The sequence below is a fragment of the Vigna umbellata genome, chromosome 6 (genome assembly GCF_029865625.1).
Source record: "Vigna umbellata cultivar VRB3 chromosome 6, Vumbellata_1.0, whole genome shotgun sequence".
NCBI classification, from domain to species: Eukaryota; Viridiplantae; Streptophyta; class Magnoliopsida; order Fabales; family Fabaceae; genus Vigna; species Vigna umbellata.
In genome coordinates this window covers 12,412,828-12,431,900 of record NC_142170.1, presented here as the reverse complement: position 1 = coordinate 12,431,900, position 19,073 = coordinate 12,412,828, and the positions used below count along the sequence as shown (strand labels likewise).

At 33.5% G+C, this 19,073-nt stretch overlaps 2 protein-coding genes across 2 annotated transcripts; both read right to left on the bottom strand.

Annotated features, from left to right (window-relative positions):
* Positions 1-1,774: 1,774 nt before the first annotated feature.
* LOC124846665 (THO complex subunit 4A-like) lies at positions 1,775-4,270 on the bottom strand. The gene is made up of 5 exons (XM_047323977.2): positions 3,913-4,270; positions 3,653-3,805; positions 2,830-2,898; positions 2,563-2,744; positions 1,775-2,232 (listed from the first exon to the last, which is right to left on the bottom strand). Exons 1-5 carry the CDS (start codon positions 4,072-4,074, stop codon positions 2,064-2,066), a joined length of 735 nt encoding a protein of 244 aa, XP_047179933.1. The 5' UTR covers positions 4,075-4,270; the 3' UTR covers positions 1,775-2,063.
* A 2,257-nt stretch (positions 4,271-6,527) lies between these two features.
* LOC124846669 (uncharacterized) lies at positions 6,528-7,522 on the bottom strand. The gene is made up of 2 exons (XM_088093412.1): positions 7,107-7,522; positions 6,528-6,892 (listed from the first exon to the last, which is right to left on the bottom strand). The coding sequence occupies exon 1, from the start codon at positions 7,473-7,475 to the stop codon at positions 7,113-7,115; it is 363 nt and encodes a 120-aa protein (XP_087949538.1). The 5' UTR covers positions 7,476-7,522; the 3' UTR covers positions 6,528-6,892; positions 7,107-7,112.
* Between the last annotated feature and the right edge of the window lie 11,551 nt (positions 7,523-19,073).

The window sequence follows — 19,073 nt, the reverse complement described above, 5'->3', positions numbered from 1 at the left end:
GTGAAATATCCAAACCCTACTGTCTTATGGAAGAAAGGAAAGGCATCGGTTATTTATCTATTTTTCTGATGACTCGTTCTCGATGACTACTACTTTACTAGAACAATTTAACGACGAATGTTTTGAAGTTGTAAACTTCTTAACAAGAGACGTCTATACATAGATTATCATGTTCTTTAAATTAAGGTGTTCTATTGACAATTTACAAAAATAAGTTCTCAAATTTAAAGCCAATCGTCACATTAGCATGCAAAAACGTATCTTACAAGAACTATTTTAAAATAAGTCAAACAAAGGTCATAGTTAGAAAGGTTAAATAATTTTGCACAAGAATCCGCCTATACCATTTAATGAAAATATTTACAGGACAATGTGATCATGTTAATTATGTAATGAAAAAAATGGAGGCAAATAATATTGAAATGTTATATTTACATGACAACTCAAACTGACCTGCGTGACTAGCCGTAATAGAGATATGTATCATAATGCATAGAAACTAACATGTTACAGAAAAATAAACGAGTTCCAAAACTACGACTCCACGACTTCTAACTTCAGCATGCGGGGCACCACACTGGATGTTTTACTATAAAAATCATCTTAGCAACCGACATTTATACTGAACTATGTTATTTGCGTGAGAACATGTATAATTGAACACATTATTTTGCTATCATATTGACCGGTTGAAAAACCTCCAGTACAGAGGAGAAACAGGCACTGTAAAAAGCATACTTTACCATCCCCTACCATCCCAGGGTAAGGTGGTATATATGCAACAGGCTCTACAATGAAAATTAAGTTCGACTGTAACTGCAAAAGCTATTCAGATTAGTACCCCCAATAAATTAAGCACTTCGAGTTCCTCCTTCCCTAGTTACCACTCAGTTCCACTAGGAGAAAATGTGGGTTGTAAGAAAGACTAACACTTTAACTTCAGCCAATTCCGAAAATTGCACATCACAGAATAGGCCAAAAGAAAACAATTCACAACAGGGACAACTTAATCTGAATGCAACCAGAGTGAGCATACCAAAAATACTAACTCCTTCAGCATCCATATCCCGGAGGCTCTTCATCTGTCGAAATGTTCTTAGCTTGACCAGTGCACTCAACCAGTGAAGAAAAGATGATAGATTCCATCTCACTAGCTAATATGCCAAAATTACCAAAATAGTTGAGAGAAAAATTACTCCCCTAAAACAACAGATAAGAAAATCTTAAGATTGCATTAAATTAAGATTCTATTTGGACAAACATCTCCACAAGAACTTGAAAAATAAAATAAATAAATACATAAACTTCTTCTACATGTTAAAATTAGCAATTTCATAAGCTAATATAAAAAACTCACATTCTAGCTCTTCCAAAAATAGGTTTTTAACTTACATAAGTTAATGTAAAAAAAACTTATGCACAAGTCACTTTTAGCTTATTAAAGAAACTTCATTTCCTTTCTCTACTTTTCTCCGATAAGTACTTGAAAAGAAGTTTAATCAAAAAAAGACCAAAATCAAATGAGACAATTATAGCATAAGACAAACAACACTACAAAACAGATTAAATTATCAATTTTCTTTCAGGGAGGAAGGCTGAAGGAGAGGGATTAGGGCAGGAATCTACCTTATTTGAAGATTCCATTGCAATAGTTTTAACCAAAGCACAAAGCAACACAATGAGTGAATTCTGCAGCCTCCTACATTCCAGCCAATGCTTTCTTTGTGCTGTGTGCATGCATAGATGAGATCAGGATTCCCACTTCCATACTCACTTGTCGAATAAAGAAATGATTAAATCCAATGAAAGGAGCCAGAGTGAATAATACAAGCTGAGTTCTGTTTCTTCAGCCACATTTCATAGTCATACCCAAGGAAAATAAATATTTGATAACAGAATCCCAAACTACATATATCAACTGTAAAAGTTTTCACTCTAAGTTATCCTTTTCCTTTCCGTAAAAGCATGACTTCGATAAAGATACATAATTGGGCGGTGTTTCACTGACATGCCCTTGACAACCGCAAATGTAATATCAATAAAACAGAATATCAGTGATTCCTTCAGTTCAATTGCATAGCCTCAGCATGATACTTCTCCAACTCAGCATCGAGATCTTCAGCAGATACCTTTTCATCACGACCTCTACCACGTCCTCTACCCCTCCGACTGCCACCTCGCCCTCTAGGTGCACCACGCAGCCTTCCTAGTGGCCCATTTCTCCCTTGTCCACTGTTTAAAAGTCAAATGCATGATACAGACAATCAGCTTAAATACAAGATATTGGCGTGTTTGAAATTTGAAATAGCAAATTCAAAGTGATTAATGTAAAAAATGAAATTCCCTTAAACTAATCACAAACCTAATTAATAATTATTTGCAACAAAGAAACCACAAAACAGACAAAATATTAAGGCAAAACCTCAAATCATACGCATGATATGCATACCCAGAAGTAATATTCCAACATAAAAATATTAAGAGCAAGATTGGTCACCGTTTAGACCACAAAAAATCATATCAAGTAAACTATGCACACAAATTTATCTATGAAGTCAATACCTTCTGGGAGGTCCACCAGGATTTCCAAAAGTCCCATTAACAGTGGGCGCTGCAGCATGTGTGGCGATATTTGTCCCCACAATCTCTACCTTCATTGGTTTCCCGTCTAGCTGAACATTGTGGTACCTCTTCACCGCAGCTACAGCATCAGCACGTCGAGAGAAGACTACTTCTGCCGTACCCTATACGAAAAACAACTTTTATAAACTACAGAAGGACACATTGAATTGATCACAGGGTGCTGGTTGTGTCGAATAGACAAGATACCTTGGATCTTCCACTCCTATCGTAATGAACAGTATGCCGTTTCAGGTCACCAACTTCAAGAAATAACTCCTGCAAGTACAACAAAATACAACATTAACAACCTCGCACATGAAAATGCCTTGTAACAACTAAATGTTTTACACACACCGCACAACAAAGCATAATTCAAAAAAGTAAACGAAGACAAAGACACAAAATATGTGAAATTAATTGATTTAACACTTCAGTATTAAACTGGTCTCTACACATGTGTGCTCAAATAGCACAGGTCCTATTTTTAAAAATTGTTTTTAGTCCACGGACAAGCTGCTTTTGATTTAATGATATTTGGCCCGGATTGCTACATCCCCGGATAATACAGTTACAGTATTGTGGTCAAAGTTAACTAAAACAGAAGACAACCGGCAAAATTACATGCAAATATAGGCACCAAACAGCAAAAATACAAGTATAAGGTCAAAATTAACAATTAAACCTTGACAACTAAACGCACACAGATTTATTAATGAAAAACAAATAGATTGGAAGACGCTTGGTCCTTTTTTCGGTAAAAGACACTTTGTTGGCCGATTTGCATACATGTAGTGCTGCCACGACGTCTCCATCGAAGCAGGAACCTAGCATGCCTGGAGATAGCATGGCAGCACGACACGTATGCGGATATGTCAGAGCAAGAGGCCACTTTTGGAGAGGAGATCGAGAGTCTTCGATAGAAATCAATTTTCTCATAAGGTTAAATAGTACAAGCAACGCTAAAACAAATCCAATTAGTCGAAATATGAAACAATAAAGTAGCCAAATACCAACACAGTAGAGATCTTACCTTAATATCGTCATTGGAAACGCCATAATCCAGATTAGATATGTAAAGCTTCGTCCCTGTTTCGATGGAAGAAGCCCGACCACCTTGACCTGCGAAAGCCGCGGCGGCTGGCTGATCGGCGTACATATCGTGCTGCCACGCAGACTCCGGCGCCTACACAAGGCGATCCGTAACGGTGAGACGAATTAGGGCACAGCGCGAATCTACGATCGGAAAGGGAATCTTCGAAACAGAAAACCTAATGGGATGAAAACGAATACCTTAGCGGTGGCGTAAGGCGCGGCGCGATTTGCGGCCCGGTTGGGGAGACGGCGAGCAGGTCCGGGTCCCGAAGCTCGGCCTCGGCCCCTGGTGTTGGCGGAGGCTGACTTCTTGTTGTTCTTGATAATATCGTCGAGCGTCATATCCAGAGCAGCAGACATTTTTGGTTGTGAGAGAAAGACGAGGAACGGAATCGGATATTGGATCTGAGAGAATAGATTATCAGATTCAATGTGATTTGGGATTTAAGTAGGTTGTTGAAAGAAAGAGGGCGAGATGGGAGGATTAGGGTTTCGTCGAAGAAGGGGAAGAAACAGAGACGAGGGTGATAAAAAAACACTGGGCCAGCGACTACGCGCAATCTAGCAAATAAAAACCAACTCGGCTTATAAAAAAAACAAATATTCACAAAAGAAATACACTTTTACGATAATAGTGTACTACCTAGAAGATATTATAAAATATTTTTACGATATCTATTAAAATTTTAGATTCTGTTATAGCTTTAATATGTTTATTTATAAATAATATCTTATAATATGTAATATATTATTAAATCATATTATATAGTCGAAATATTTAGATGATATCATATTATATAATACTTAATTATCTAATATAGGTAGAAGATATAAATAATATTTTGTGATAATTGATTATTATTAGAACATAATAATATCTTGTGATAGTTGATTATATTTATGTAATATGATCTTTATTTAAGATCATAGGCACTAATATTGTATCACGTTGAATACTCAATTAATTTTCTTTCAACACTTAATTCATACTTAATTATTTTCTTTTTAAAATTTGAATTATTTTCACCAAAAGACAAGTGATTCTCTCAAATAGTATCAATAAAATTCTACAACAAGAAGTATTTAATGACACGATTTGTACTTTTTGATGGCTTATACCATTTTGCATTTATTTGATGATACATATAATCTTCTAATGTTTAATGAAGAAATAAAATGTCAACAAAAAAAAATGTAATGTTCGTTTTAATAAGAAAATGATAATAAAGAAATAATTTATTTTTTTGCAATACATACAAATTGTTGTACACAATTTAAAATAAATTTATGAAACATAAGAGAAAAAATTTCAATAAACCACATAGAGCATGAAACCTGGTAGAAGAAATATACTTGAAACCATAAACATTGTAATTATGACACTAAGCTCTTTTACTGAAATATTATGTGTTTGTGAAATGATGTACCATGATGTAGTGTGACATGTCAAATTAACATGTCTACAAATAAAGTGAAATTTCGATAAATTTAATAATGAAACGTGAAAATTTGACATATTAAAATATGTGGGTAAAAAATAACACCTTTCATGAAATAGGTGTAGTTTGAACAAAAAAATTGAGTTGAGTTGATCTAGTTTAAGACAAGATAAGTTGTTAAGGACTAAAGGTTAAATCTATTCGGATCTAGACAAAAGTCATGACAAACGATCTATATTTAAAATAAATTTGAGTAAACTCACATGTCAAACTAAGTCTCAGACTCAAGTTAACGCAAGTCAATTCAAACTCAGGTCGAACTAAGTCAAGTAGATTGAATTCAAATCAAATTAAGTTATTTGAATCAAGGTAAAGTAGAATTTAGTTAAAATTAAATTAAATTGAACCTTAAACTAAATATAGTATTGTCAAGTCAAATCAAGTTACTTGAAATTGATATATAATTAAAATTATGTTAAATTTGGTAAGGTTGATCCCAAACTAGATTATTAAGTTGATTCCTTCTTAAATTTAATTTAATTGACAAAGTAAATTTAATACAATTTTTATCTAATTTAAAATAAATTTCAAAAATCAAAATCAAAATAATGCAGCTAAAATAAACACGAATTATAAGTTCATTAAGTGTGGATTGGATTTCAAACCATGAAATCCATGATCACCTCTTCCTTATGTTAGTAAACTCTCGTATAATATCTCTTAAATAAAAAAAGAAAAAAATAAATATAAAAACTGGTTGAAATAAAAAACTAAAAAATAGTAAAGGAAAAGTTTAACCATAAAAGAACTAGATAAGAAATATCTTCTCCGATTAACTATACCATAAACAAACTCGTAATTAATTTTTAGAAAGGAGGAAAACATAAAAATCTAATACTTTTATATTTATTTTACTTAAAATTGAAATTATATATTTCATATTGTTTCAAAGTACATTGTAACTTTAATATATGTTTATATATGAATTAAATACGTTATTTATCCTTAAATTATCATAAAAAATGTTGTATTTTTAAAGTAAATAATAAATATTCGTTCAAACATGATATAATAATAATCATATAAAACATCTTTCATAACAAATATAAATATTATATTATAATCCATTTATTTGAAAAATATAAAATTGAGTATTCAATAATACAAACAAATTTAATAAAAAATAAATTGAAAATATCTCAAAATTTCAAAACTTTAAACTTAATTAAATCATATTTATATTATATATTAATCATATTTTAATTCTTTAGTATTAATATTTATTTTATCATAATTATATTATATATTATTGTGATTTCATCTCATCTCATATCACTATATAAAGAATTATCTGTAATTTTTTTGGTTGTTTCTGTCATACATTTCCCTACCCCACATTCATATTCAAGCACTAAACAAAAAGGAAATTCCAACAAAAACAAAACGAAGAGAATTGTGAAGGAAACCACCATCTGACTCTGTATTCAAAGAATTTCTTGACAATCTACTAGTGCAATTATATTCTAACAATTCTCTATGCAACATGAGGAAGAAATTATAACACAGGGTAAAATACTCTCAGTAAAAGTGGAGAACACAGCAGTTACCAAACATGTCTGCTCTTTTTGTAGGTTTTCCCGAATCTCCATGTTCATTCAACTCCCACTATCGTAGAACGTTCAAACAAGTTTGTTTTCTGTCCATTCATCAACCACCCCGGCGAATTTAAAGGATAATATCTAAAAAATCAAAGCAGATTAAGTTGACAGGAGAAAATTCTGCAAAAGTGATACTCAACTTCACGGCAAAATAGCATTTAATTTGTTTCTAATGTACAAAAGTGAATGATGTGGTGAGAGAAACTGCATGTTAACTACCCCAATTGACCAACTACAGCATGCAAGGGAATTCAGGGGTAAGAGTAATCGAAACTAGCTATCTTCAATTAATGACCTTCGATCACACAGAGGCCACTGAACGAAGGAGGCAAGTTGAAACACCAACAACCAAAGCAGCGAACAACGTTGGCAAGAAGAAATCTAGGTTGGACCTGCTCATAACCGCATGTTGGGGCAAACACACGATCTCTGTGGGAAAATCCAAAGGAATTCTCACAAACTGACCACCGACGCCGTTGCAAGGTTGTTTGGATGAGAAGGATGAAGGTGGAGATATAGCCAACAGAAAAGTCACCCCAGGAGCCACCGATGCCACCGTCACGGTGACGATTAAGAGAAGTGTCCACGTAACGGCGTTGAGCAACCGCGAGGGTAGCGTAGACGCCACTTGCCGGAAAAAGGAATGGAAGCAAAGAAGAGACATGGTCGCGGAGATGTGATAAGAAAACTCAGGAACAAGTCTTCGCTGGAAATAGGTTTGGATTTTAGAGAGCGAACACTGTTTTTGTTGGTTACTGATTGGCACTAAACTAACGTTTGACTTTGACTACAATACAAGGTGATGTGGACGCACGTTTGCATAAGTTCATGTCTAATGACGAAAATGCCTTTGTGAGAATTGTTAAAAGGGTCGTGAAAATAGAAAAAGAAAAAAAAAACTTTTTTTTTTATTATTTGTGTTTGGTCGCATACGTTGGCCGGAAACTAACGTGAATTGCAGGCCGTGAAGATCATCGTGGCACGGCACGACAGAGGAATTTAATGGAAAGAAAAATGTTTTTTTTTCACTCCAAATAATATTTGACAATTTATTTTTAGAGATACTATAATCATTATTTTTTTTTTGAATTTATAAAAAATAAAAAACAAAATAATGAGTATGAAAGGAGAATATATTTTTTAAATATTAAAGTATAGTATCTAACGAAAATTTTAAAACTAATTTTAAAACAGAAAACTGTTCCGTTACACAAGCCATGGACTTGAGGTAAATTTTAATAATGTTTTATTGTTTATTTATATAGAGGAGTTAAATTGCCAAATTAAGGAATGAAAAAACAATTGATGGGCTATTCCAAATTTTCAAAGGGTGTTGCTCTCTCTCTACCATCTCAAGTCCTTTTACATTTTTCCGCTATTTTCTTTTATTCCAAAAATATTTTACACTTTCTCACTATTTTTTTATTTCAAAAATACCCTACATCTCCCCACTATCCTCAACAATCTTTCTTTTTCTCTCATTTATAGCTTAGATTTAAACTTATGATATATTGCAAAATATAAAATTCAGAGGAAACTTCAATATTAGTGCTTCTACCACTTCCATTTTATAAACTTAAAATTTAGATGCAAATACAAAATAATAAACATAATAATATTAATAGTAAATAATATATTATTATTATTATTATATACTAACTTTATAATGACGAAAGAACTAAATAAATTCTAAATCTTTAACAAATAAATTTTCTTTTATATTTTAAGTATTTAATAATATTTTTATATTATTTATCTAATAAATTAAATACTTTATTCAAGTTATTTGAGTCAAACACGTCGGTAAATTAAAACATAATATAATGTTAAAAATTATAAATATTAAATATAAAAAAAACACACATATATATAAATATTTTTCTAGAAATTTAGAACAAAATTTTACCATTTATCAAGTAATTTGAAGAAAAAAAAATATATTGAACAATGAAAATAAGATTGAATCAAACTTATTTAAGGAAAAGTGTAAATAAAATTTTGCTAATAAAAGAAAATAGTGGAAAAATGTAGAATATTTTTGAAATAAAAAAATAGTAAATTGTGCATGAACACCTGGGGTGTGATGGAGGGAGCAACACCCATTTCCAAAAGCTTTTTCTACCAAGAAAGGAAATTTTTTTCTGCACTTCCGTAAATTTTCCTTACACTTCTATTATAATAAAATTACATTTTTATCTTTTGAAGATTTTGTAATCAAAAAATTATTTTGGAAAGTAACAAAAATGATTTCTTATCGTACAGTTTAAGAGTTTTTTTTCTTAAAACAAATTCAAAATGTTTAATTCAATTTTTGAATTGTATAATTCAAAAAATAAATGATTTTTCAATTCAGAAACTACCTTTTTTAAACTTTTGAATTTTTAGAAGTTCTTTTTTGTTTTCAAATTATACAATTCAAGTTTATCTTTTACTTTTAAATCACACCATTTGAAAAGACAAAAAATTATTTTTCTATTATATTGAAGGAGAGGAAAAGTTTATGAAAATACAGGAAAAAAAACTATCATGAAGAAAACTACTGCTTAACTGTCTTGGACCCTGGTTTGCTTTTAAAATGGTGAAGCTTTCTTTTGTAAATTGATTGCGGAAATGATTAATCATGATTACTTTGATTTTTTATTTTGATTTCTTCTCATTTCTCATTGGTTTATAAAATCGAAAAAGTTGGATGAGTTTCCCTATAGGCTTCTAAAAAGTTTCTTTAGTTTAAAATGTAATGTTATCTTCATAATTAACGTGTACCTTTAATATTAATGTTGTTTAGAAAAGTTATATGTTTAATAACATGGGACAATTTTAAATCACATAAGTTCCTATGAGTGGGAGGTAATATTCCTTTTTTTTAGCTAAATATTCATAATTAGAATTACAAATTAAAATTTAAAAAATTTTCTTTTAATGTGAACATTTATTGTACAGATTATTGAAGTGAGATTTTAGGGTTCATTTGAAGATCATGATTTCATCTGATGAAATACAAGAATTTGATAGTAATAATAGAGTGAGATACAAATGAGTTATATTAACACAAAATAATAATAATAAGTTACAATTAAATAATTAAGCTAATAATAACGAAAAAAAAAGGTAATAACAGGAATAATAATTGCGTGGTGCTGTTTTAATTAAATATTAATATCATTAACGTAAAAAATATAGAAAGTTTATATAAAAGAAAAGTGGGTATATTACAACAATTTTTTTTATGAAAAAATTGATGTGATATGTCCCTCATATAACATGTTTTATATGGATTTGTCCAACCTAATTATTTTTATGGACTTGAACTAAGTTTATTTGTGTAAATATTTAATTTATAGTAAGTCAATAAAGATAAAAAATAAAATAAAATAATAGTATTAATGGTGAGTAGAGAGAGAAAAGGAAGAAGAAAAAAAATTTAAGGATGTAAATGTATATAATTTTTAAACTTTAATTTAGTTTTTCCTGAGTTTTATTTATATTTGCAAAACACAGAAAATATTTTTGAAATATTGATTTTTATTTAAAGTTATGTTTTTAATAGGATAATAATTTGAATCAATATGAATAATTATAAGTGATATTCTTGATGATAATTAGAAATAATATTTTGATATGATTTGCTAAGTTAGTTTTTTTTAGAAAAAAAGAGAGAAAGATATGATCTAAAAATTGATAAAATTTATGACAATAATTATAATGAATGTCTTAGATATTTTCTGATTTTGTTTTCAAATATATTGTAACCAAAAACATTTTTTTTTCTATTTTGTTCGTTGTTAATTAATTCACAATTAAAGCAAGATTATCATAATATTACAATAAGGGTATATAAATATGCATCCTGTCATAGGAGAAAGGGAGACGAAGAAAGTGAGAGAGACTCAAAAATAATAAAGATATAAAAACATAGAAAGAGAGGAAGAGGACATACAGAAGATAATTTCTCATGCAAAAGGATTCTCTCAGTGACAACTAATGAAAAACTAGGAGAGTACCAAAAGTTAACAAGGTATGTTACCTCCACAATTTTTTTTCTTTTGAGCTGGGGTATTATATTATATTGTACACGCTTTTCTTTTACAATTAACTTAGGCATTTTCTCACAAGGGCATTACTTTTACTAATCACAAATAACTTATTTTAAATCATAAGGAGAAGGTCTTCCTTCTCGTAATACCTATTTTCAATTTTCTTTTTTTTAATAAAAGATAAACAATTCCAAAATAAAAATATTTTCTTATGACATATTTTTTTAAATAATAAATCATAAAATAAGGGATAAATGTGTTTTCATGTTTATAAAGGTTGTTTCTTTCATTTTTGCCATCGTTAATAAAATATTAAAAAAAAGTACAAAAATCTTTAAAGCAAAAAATATAAACATTGTTAAACAAACTTTTTTTTAAAGAACTATTTAACCCTGATTTGTTATTCTCGATGAGAATACTTAGGAGCGAGGTCAATCCTTGTCAGACTCATAAAGTAAAAAAATATTTTTTGTTTCTTTATAATATTATTTTTGGGAAACTTAAATATTTTGAAAACCAGGTCAACTTTGTACCGTTAATTAAAGGTATTACCTTTAGGCAGACACAGTAGGGTGTTAATACCTTTTTTATGTGTAACCGATTCCCGAAGCCAAAATCCAATTTTTGTAGATCATGTCTTATTTTATGATTTTCTATAGTTTTTCCAGAATAAATTATGGTAGCGACTTCTAATATATTTTTTTTATTAAACCCGTTTATTTTTGGATCGTCGTCCCATTGCGATCTCGATTGCGATAGATGGCGACTCCGTTGGGAACGCTAGAAAACCGTGCCTCGTTAATTAAACGTGCAAATTCATCTGGTTTCTCTTTATAATTTCCTTTTCCCTTCATTTGCCTATATGATTAGTCCTTTTTCATTTTGATAATTTATCTATAGTCTTGTTTTGTTTAATTATTGCAATAATTATTACTTTGCATATCATGAGTGAGACCTTATACCTAGGTCTAAGTGTAACATAAAATTAGAGGGGTTGTGTAGCAGTGTCACTTGGAACTACATCCTGTTTGGCTATCGTGAGAACCCCAACCAGAGTCTGTTTTCTTCACTTGCAATTTCACACCTAGTTGTGTCTCAAATGTTGTGGAAAGGACCATAGCTCTGGTGACCTTGATTTTAGGTTTATGAAAACATCATTGTGAGATTGCATATACAATATTTAAACCTTAAAACATTAGACCTACCCTAAAAGCATAAAAGATAAAAAAATGTATGGCTTTTCTATTATTATTTGGCATATACATTTTCATACATATGCATTACCAACATTTTTTAAACCGGTACTAATGGAAATCACAAGGTTGTTTGATCTCGTAAAGGTTGAAACTTAACATGGAACCCAAAGCTATGCAACAAATTGATTCTGCCATGTTTGGAAGAAAGCCACACCTTAGAGTCTCCAATATGAATATGACAGGATTGATGAAATTGGGAAAGTAAATGAAGACCGTGAGAGAGAAGCGTTCAAGAGGAAGTATGGAAATATGGTTATCGTGCTGGAGGTGGGTATACAATTACCCGTTATAACTGCCCTTTCCCAATATTATGACCCTCTACTCATGTTTTACATTTCAAGATTTCCAATTGGCACCGACTATAGAAGAGTTTGAACATATCCTAGGCTTGCCACTAGAAGGTACAACTTTGTACCAACACTTGGAGCATCATACTTCTATTACTACCCTCACTGCCATTATAAAATTACACCCTATAGAGTTGTAAGAAAGGTTGATAACAAGAAACCACGGGCAGGGACTTACTTAAGGGTATTTGGAGCAATACTTACATCATCTGACTAATAGTGAAAAATGTGAAACCTTTATGGATGTGTTGACCCTTACCTTATATGGCATTATGTTGTTTCTTAAGGTTGAGGAGTTTTTTGAGTATGGTGCAATGGATGTTTTTGTGGCAAGTAGGATGAGATCGGAGAATCTTGTCACTGCAATTTTTGCTGATGTTTATGGGACAACGAGCTTCTGCCATGAAAGGACCCATTGCACCATAATCCAAAAAATTCTCAACCTTAGGAAACAACATAATGTCATATAAAGTAAGGGTCAACACATTCATAAATGTTTCTCATTCTTCACTATTAGCCAGATGATGTATGTATTGCTCCAAATACCCTTAAGTAAGTCCCTGCACGTGATTTCTTGTTACCAACCTGTCTTCCAACTCTCTAGGATGTAATTTCATAATGGCAGCGAGGGTAGTAATAGAAGTATGATGCTCCAAGTGTTGGTACGGAGTTGTACCTTGTAGTGGCAAGCCCATGACATGCTCAAACTCTTCTATAGTTGGTGCCAACTGGAAATCTTGAAATGTAAAACATCTTAGTGGAGAGTCATAATATTGGGAAAGTGCAGTGATAACGTGTAATTGTACATCCACCTCCATCAGACTGAGCATATTTCCATACTTCTTCCTGAACGCTTCTCTCTTCATGGTCTTTGTTTGTTTTCTCAATTTTATGAACCCTGTTGTATTCATAATGGAGACTCTGAGGTGTGACTTTTATCTCAACATGACAGAACTAGTTTATTGCATAATTTTGGGTTTCAAGTTTTAACCTTTACGAGATCAAACAACCCTGTGATCTCCATTTAAAACATTCGATTAAACTTAAATTCCAAATTCTTAGGAATAATAATGATTTAAGGATAAGTATACTTTATGAGATAAAATTAAAAAGAAAAAAGTACGTATAAAGTACACACAAAAATGAAAAGAAAAAATTAATAAAAAAATATGAAGTTTTACTAGAATGAGAAAAATCTTGAGAAGTTCACTATATCATGAATTTGAATTATATACTCACAAAAGGTTTTGAATAAACTAAAGATAGAAGTGATTACATTTATGTACGTTGAGTTTTAATCAATACATTAGTTGAAATTAAGTCGTGTAACAAGTTTATATCTAATCATGAAATAAAAATATTATTTATCTATTTTTTTGAAAAATGAAATAAATTTATGTTTGGAATACAATGATCGTATTAAATTTATCAAATACAATATTAGAATAAATATTTAATTTCGTATATTATTTACGAGAATGAATTATAAGTTTATTGAGTTTCTGGGCAAAAACATATCTTTGTCTATTTTTGTAAATTATCAAAATGGATAGATTTAAAAAAAAAATTAAGAAAATAGATTAATAATGTCAAGGTAGCTTGACTTTATTATAAATAAATCACGTTAAGATAACCTGATTTTAATTTAAAGGAATTTTAAAATTAAAGTTATGCCATCTTAATATGATTTTATTTTAAAAATGTTGTCATTGTGTCGCAACCGGAATCGCGACGGGACGACGATCCAAAAAGGAAACGGGTTTTAAAAAGAGATTTGGAGTCGCCACCATAGTTTATTATGGAAAACTATGGAAAAACCTCAAAACGATAAAGCATGGTCCACGAAAACCATATTCTGGGTTCGGGAGTCGGTTACGTGTAGGGAAGGTGTTAGCACCCTACAACGCCTGCCCTAAGGCAGTACCTTTAACTAAATGCGCGAATATGATGTGGTTTTCAAAATGTTTAACTATCCCCTAAAATAAAATTATAAATAAACAAAATATATTTTTTAGTTTTTTTGGGCCCGACAAGGATTGACCTTGCTCCTACGTATTCTCATTCAAAATGAGAAATCAGGGTTACGTAGTTCTAGCTAAAAGATTGTTTGTTGTTTGGAAAAGCATATGTTTTTAATTTTTGGAGATTTTTATGTTTTTAATATTTTCGAGAAAAAGAAGGTAATGAGTACTAGGCCGACGCGAACGGTCGCACGAGTATTCATACCTTTAGAATGATATTTAAATATTTTTAATTATTTTTGAAAAGAGAGATAACGATATTAAGCACTAGGCCGATGCGAACGATCACACGAGCACTCATACCGTTATTTACTTATTTAGGAAGACTTGAGAGTATTGAGTGCTAGGCTGATGCGGACGATCGCACGAGCACTCATACCATTATTTACTTATTTAGAAAAACTTGAGAGTATTGAGTGCTAGGCTGATGCGGACGATCGCACGAGTACTCATACCCTCGTTTAATATTACGTAAATAAGAGAGAAAAGTATTGAACACTAGGACGATGCGAACGATCACACGAGTGTTCAACCTTTAAACGTATTTTTGAAATTCTTTTTATTTAAGAAAAGAAAAGGTTTTTAGCACAAGGACGACGCGAGCGGCCACACGTGTGCTTAACCTTCAAAACGTATTTCTTTTGTAAATTTATTTAAGGAAGAAGAAAAAGGTTTTTAGCACAAGGACGACGCGAGCGGTCACACGTGTGCTTAAACCTTTAAAACATATTTTTGAAATTTTATTTAAGAAAAGAAGAAAAGGTTTTTAGCACAAGGACGACGCGAGCGGTCACACGTGTGCTTAAACCTTTAAAATATTTTTGTAATTTTTATTTAAGAAAAGAAGAAAAGGTTTTTAGCACAAGGACGACGCGAGCGGTCACACGTGTGCTTAAACCTTTAAAATATTTTTGTAATTTTTATTTAAGAAAAGAAGAAAAGGTTTTTTAGCATAAGGACGACGCGAGCGGTCACACGTGCGCTTAAACCTTTATATATTTTTGTAAATTCTTTTTAATTAAACTATAAATATTGTATTATTAAATATATATTTTAAAATAAGTAGTTATTTAAAAATAAGACAATAAAGAAAAATAAAATAAACAAAAACAAAAAAAAAAAATGGGAGAGGTTGAACGAACGTTGGGGACAGTATCAGCATAACGAGCGTTCGTTAGGTAAAGAACGAACGTTCGTTGGGGGAGAGGACGAACGTCCATTGGGGAATTTAAAGGACGAACGTTGGTAACTAAGGCTGAATGACGAACGCTCGTTGATAGAGGATGAACGAACGTTGTTAATGTAGGCTGAAGAACGAGCATTCGTTGGGTGATACGACGAACGTACGTTGAGTACAGGAAGGTAGATGACGAGCGTTCAGTGGATGATGAGACGAACGGACGCTGAGAAGAGGAGGCTAGTCTACGAGCGCTCGCTGGGGACGAGCGTTCGTTGGGTAGATGAGGTGAGATGATGTACGACGAGCGCTCGTTTGGACGAGCGTTCGTTGTGAAAATGAGGTTGGATGACAAACGACGAGCGCTCGTCTGGACGAGCGTTCGTTGGGAAGATGAGGCTGGATGATGAACAACGAGCGCTCGTTTGGACGAGCGTTCGTTGGGAAGATGAGGCTGGATGATGAACGAATGACGAGCGCTCGTTTTAGACGAGCGTTCACTGGGCAGATTAGGCTGGATGACGAACGCTCGTTATGGACGAGCGTTCGTTTGGGACGAGCGTTCGTTGGGCAGATTAGGCTGGATGACGAACGAATGACGAGCGCTCGTTTGGGACGAGCGTTCGTTGGGCAGATTCGGCTGGATGACGAACGCTCGTTATGGACGAGCGTTCGTTGGGAATGATGAAGAGGCTGGATGATGAACGCTCGTTATTAACGAGCGTTCGTTGGGAGGATATGGGCTGAATGGCGAACGAATGACGAGCGCCCGTTTGGGACGAGCGTTCGTTGGGCAGATTAGGCTGGATAACGAACGCTCGTTATGGACGAGCGTTCGTTGGGAATGATGAGGAGGGATAACGAACGTTCGAAAAAGGCCAAAGGTTCCTGGACGTACGTTAAATTTTGGGCCTGGCCCAATTGAATGGTTTCTAACCTAGAATTTCCTAGGGGTTCTACCTTCCCGCTCTCATTCCTCACCCACTCAGACCCAAGTTTCTTTCTCTCTGACCAGGAAAACCCTAAATCTGGGAGGCACGCCGCTGCCACCTCGGCTGGAACCAGTCACCACCACCTCTGCCAAGACCACGACTTGGCCTCGCCGGTGACAACCTTGGCTTCGCCGGCGGCAACTCGCGCCACCAGATCCACCACCAGCCACGACGCCACTGTCTCCGCCTTTCTCTTTTCGACAACATCAATTCTCAGGGAGGGTCCTCCTCCGCGTTCATCTCCACGGCCACCAGATTCCCTTTCAACAGCCCGGGCTGCCGGGACTCAACGCCGTCACGCCCCTAACCTCACCGGTGCCATCAACGACACTCTTCTTCTTCCCCATTCGAGGATTTTCTCGAATGCCAAATGCTCCCCGCAACACCACTTTTCCTCTCTGCCTCTCCTAATCTTTATTGTTTATTGATTGATTTTAATGTTGATTGAATCTTGTCCATTTGGTATCGGAAACGATGAGTGCGTAGTGTGCATATGAGCATGAGTGGGATAGATGATTCTGTGACGATGGTATATGGGCTGGCGAGATGATGATGGGAGCCTAGTGGAGGCTCGGAAGTGAGTGAGTTGGAGCTTTTTGGCTATATGAGACCAGTGTGGTGGTTGTTTCTTCTTCTTGCAGAGGAAAGGAATTATAGGTTGTGTATGAATTTCTGCTTAATGGTTCAATCTTGTTGTTGGTTGGGGGTGAACAGAGGCATTAAAGAATGTTGAAATTGGGAGAACTCGTGATGCTCAAATACTTTGAAACGGATTGACACCAAAGGGATTTTCAGAGCTCCAATGTGCAGGGGTTCTTAGAGAAAGGTGATGAAAATTTTCAGTGAGAATGTAGAATAGAGAAAGGGGAAGACTCCTACCACGATACATATTCAAGCAAGGTGACTTCAAGCATAAAAATGAAGCATAATGCAGCAAACTTACATGATTACATCCACACGAGTGAGTGCTTACCTCTTGTAGCTCTGCTTGCCTTTTCTGCTTCGTCTCCGATGATCGCTCACCTTTGTAGCTGGCGTTCTTCGTTCTCTGCCGGTGCAGAAAAAATGGTCCAAAATTCCTCAGCGATGGATGATCCCAGATAATCAACCGAGCTCTCAAAACCTCCTTTTTCTCCCTCTGATCCCAACAAAAATCCCTCCCAAAATCTTGGGAAATATTCCTTTCTCTAACCGCCTGGTCCCCCTCCCCCAGACATGCCTCCCACGTAACCCTTTCCCACGTTTTCTATTTTCCCTTTTTTTTTAATTAATTTTTTTTATTTTATTTATTATTTATTTTCAGTTTTAATTTCATTTTTTAATTTTTTAATTATTAACTCTATTAAAACAAAATTGAAGATAAGAAAAGTAGAAATTGAATTAAAAGCAAAAATCTAAATACATAAAAATAGAATAAAACAAAAAGGTAAAATAAAATAAAAAAAAACAATAAAAAAAACACTTCTTTTTTCAACCCGGACAAAATTGAGTGTTGACAGCTGCCCCTCTTTACTTAGATATTACTAAATAATATGAAAATTTAATCTTTTCGTATTATTTAAGTAAAGCTAAGTAAAGATAAAGACACTAATTTTGTCCGGGTTTCAATCCTGAAAGAAAACGAACAAAACAATTCAAGTCACGGTGCCAAATGACCAATGTCAAGTAATAACAAAAACTAAAACCTGGATTTGACCATTGCCTCGCAGAGGGCCAAACTCACATAACAGAAATTTAAATCCGACCATTGCCACGCAGAGGGTCGATAACAGAAAATTAAAACCTGGATTTGACCATTGCCTCGCAGAGGGCCAAACTCACAGAACAGAAATTTAAATCTGACCATTGCCATGCAGAGGGTCGATAACAGAAAATTAAAACCTGGATTTGACCATTGCCTCGCAGAGGGCCAAACTCACAGAACAGAAATTTAAATCTGACCATTGCCATGCAGAGGGTCGATAACAGAAAATTAAAACCTGGATTTGACCATTGCCTCGCAGAGGGCCAAACTCACAGAACAGAAACTAAATCCGACCATTGCCATGCATAGGGTCGATAACAGAAAATTAAAACCTGGATTTGACCATTGCCTCGCAGAGGGCCAAACTCACAGAACAGAAACTAAATCCGACCATTGCCATGCATAGGGTCGATAACAGAAAATTAAAACCTGGATTTGACCATTGCCTCGCAGAGGGCCAAACTCACAGAACAGAAATTTAAACCCGACCATTGCCATGCAGAGGGTCGATAACAGAAAATTAAAACCATGATTTGTAACTTTGAAAAGTTGATAAATGCCGAGTAAAACATGAAGATTTTGCAAACAATTCTCCTCGCTTCCTCTAAGATGATGTTATGTCACGATGATGCATGGATGCATGGACACATGAGACCTTCATTTTGTTCTTTTCTTTTGTTCTCGCTTTTCA

Bases quoted from the DNA above. Each gene is read 5' to 3' on its own strand.
- LOC124846665 (XM_047323977.2), bottom strand. From the start codon at position 4,074: ATGTCTGCTGCTCTGGATATGACGCTCGACGATATTATCAAGAACAAC. The intron at 2,899-3,652 runs GTAAGATCTCTA...TTGTACTTGCAG, and splicing joins TTTCCAATGACGATATTAAG to GAGTTATTTCTTGAAGTTGG. The intron at 2,745-2,829 runs GTATCTTGTCTA...TTTTTCGTATAG, and splicing joins ATAGGAGTGGAAGATCCAAG to GGTACGGCAGAAGTAGTCTT.
- LOC124846669 (XM_088093412.1), bottom strand. From the start codon at position 7,475: ATGTCTCTTCTTTGCTTCCATTCCTTTTTCCGGCAAGTGGCGTCTACG.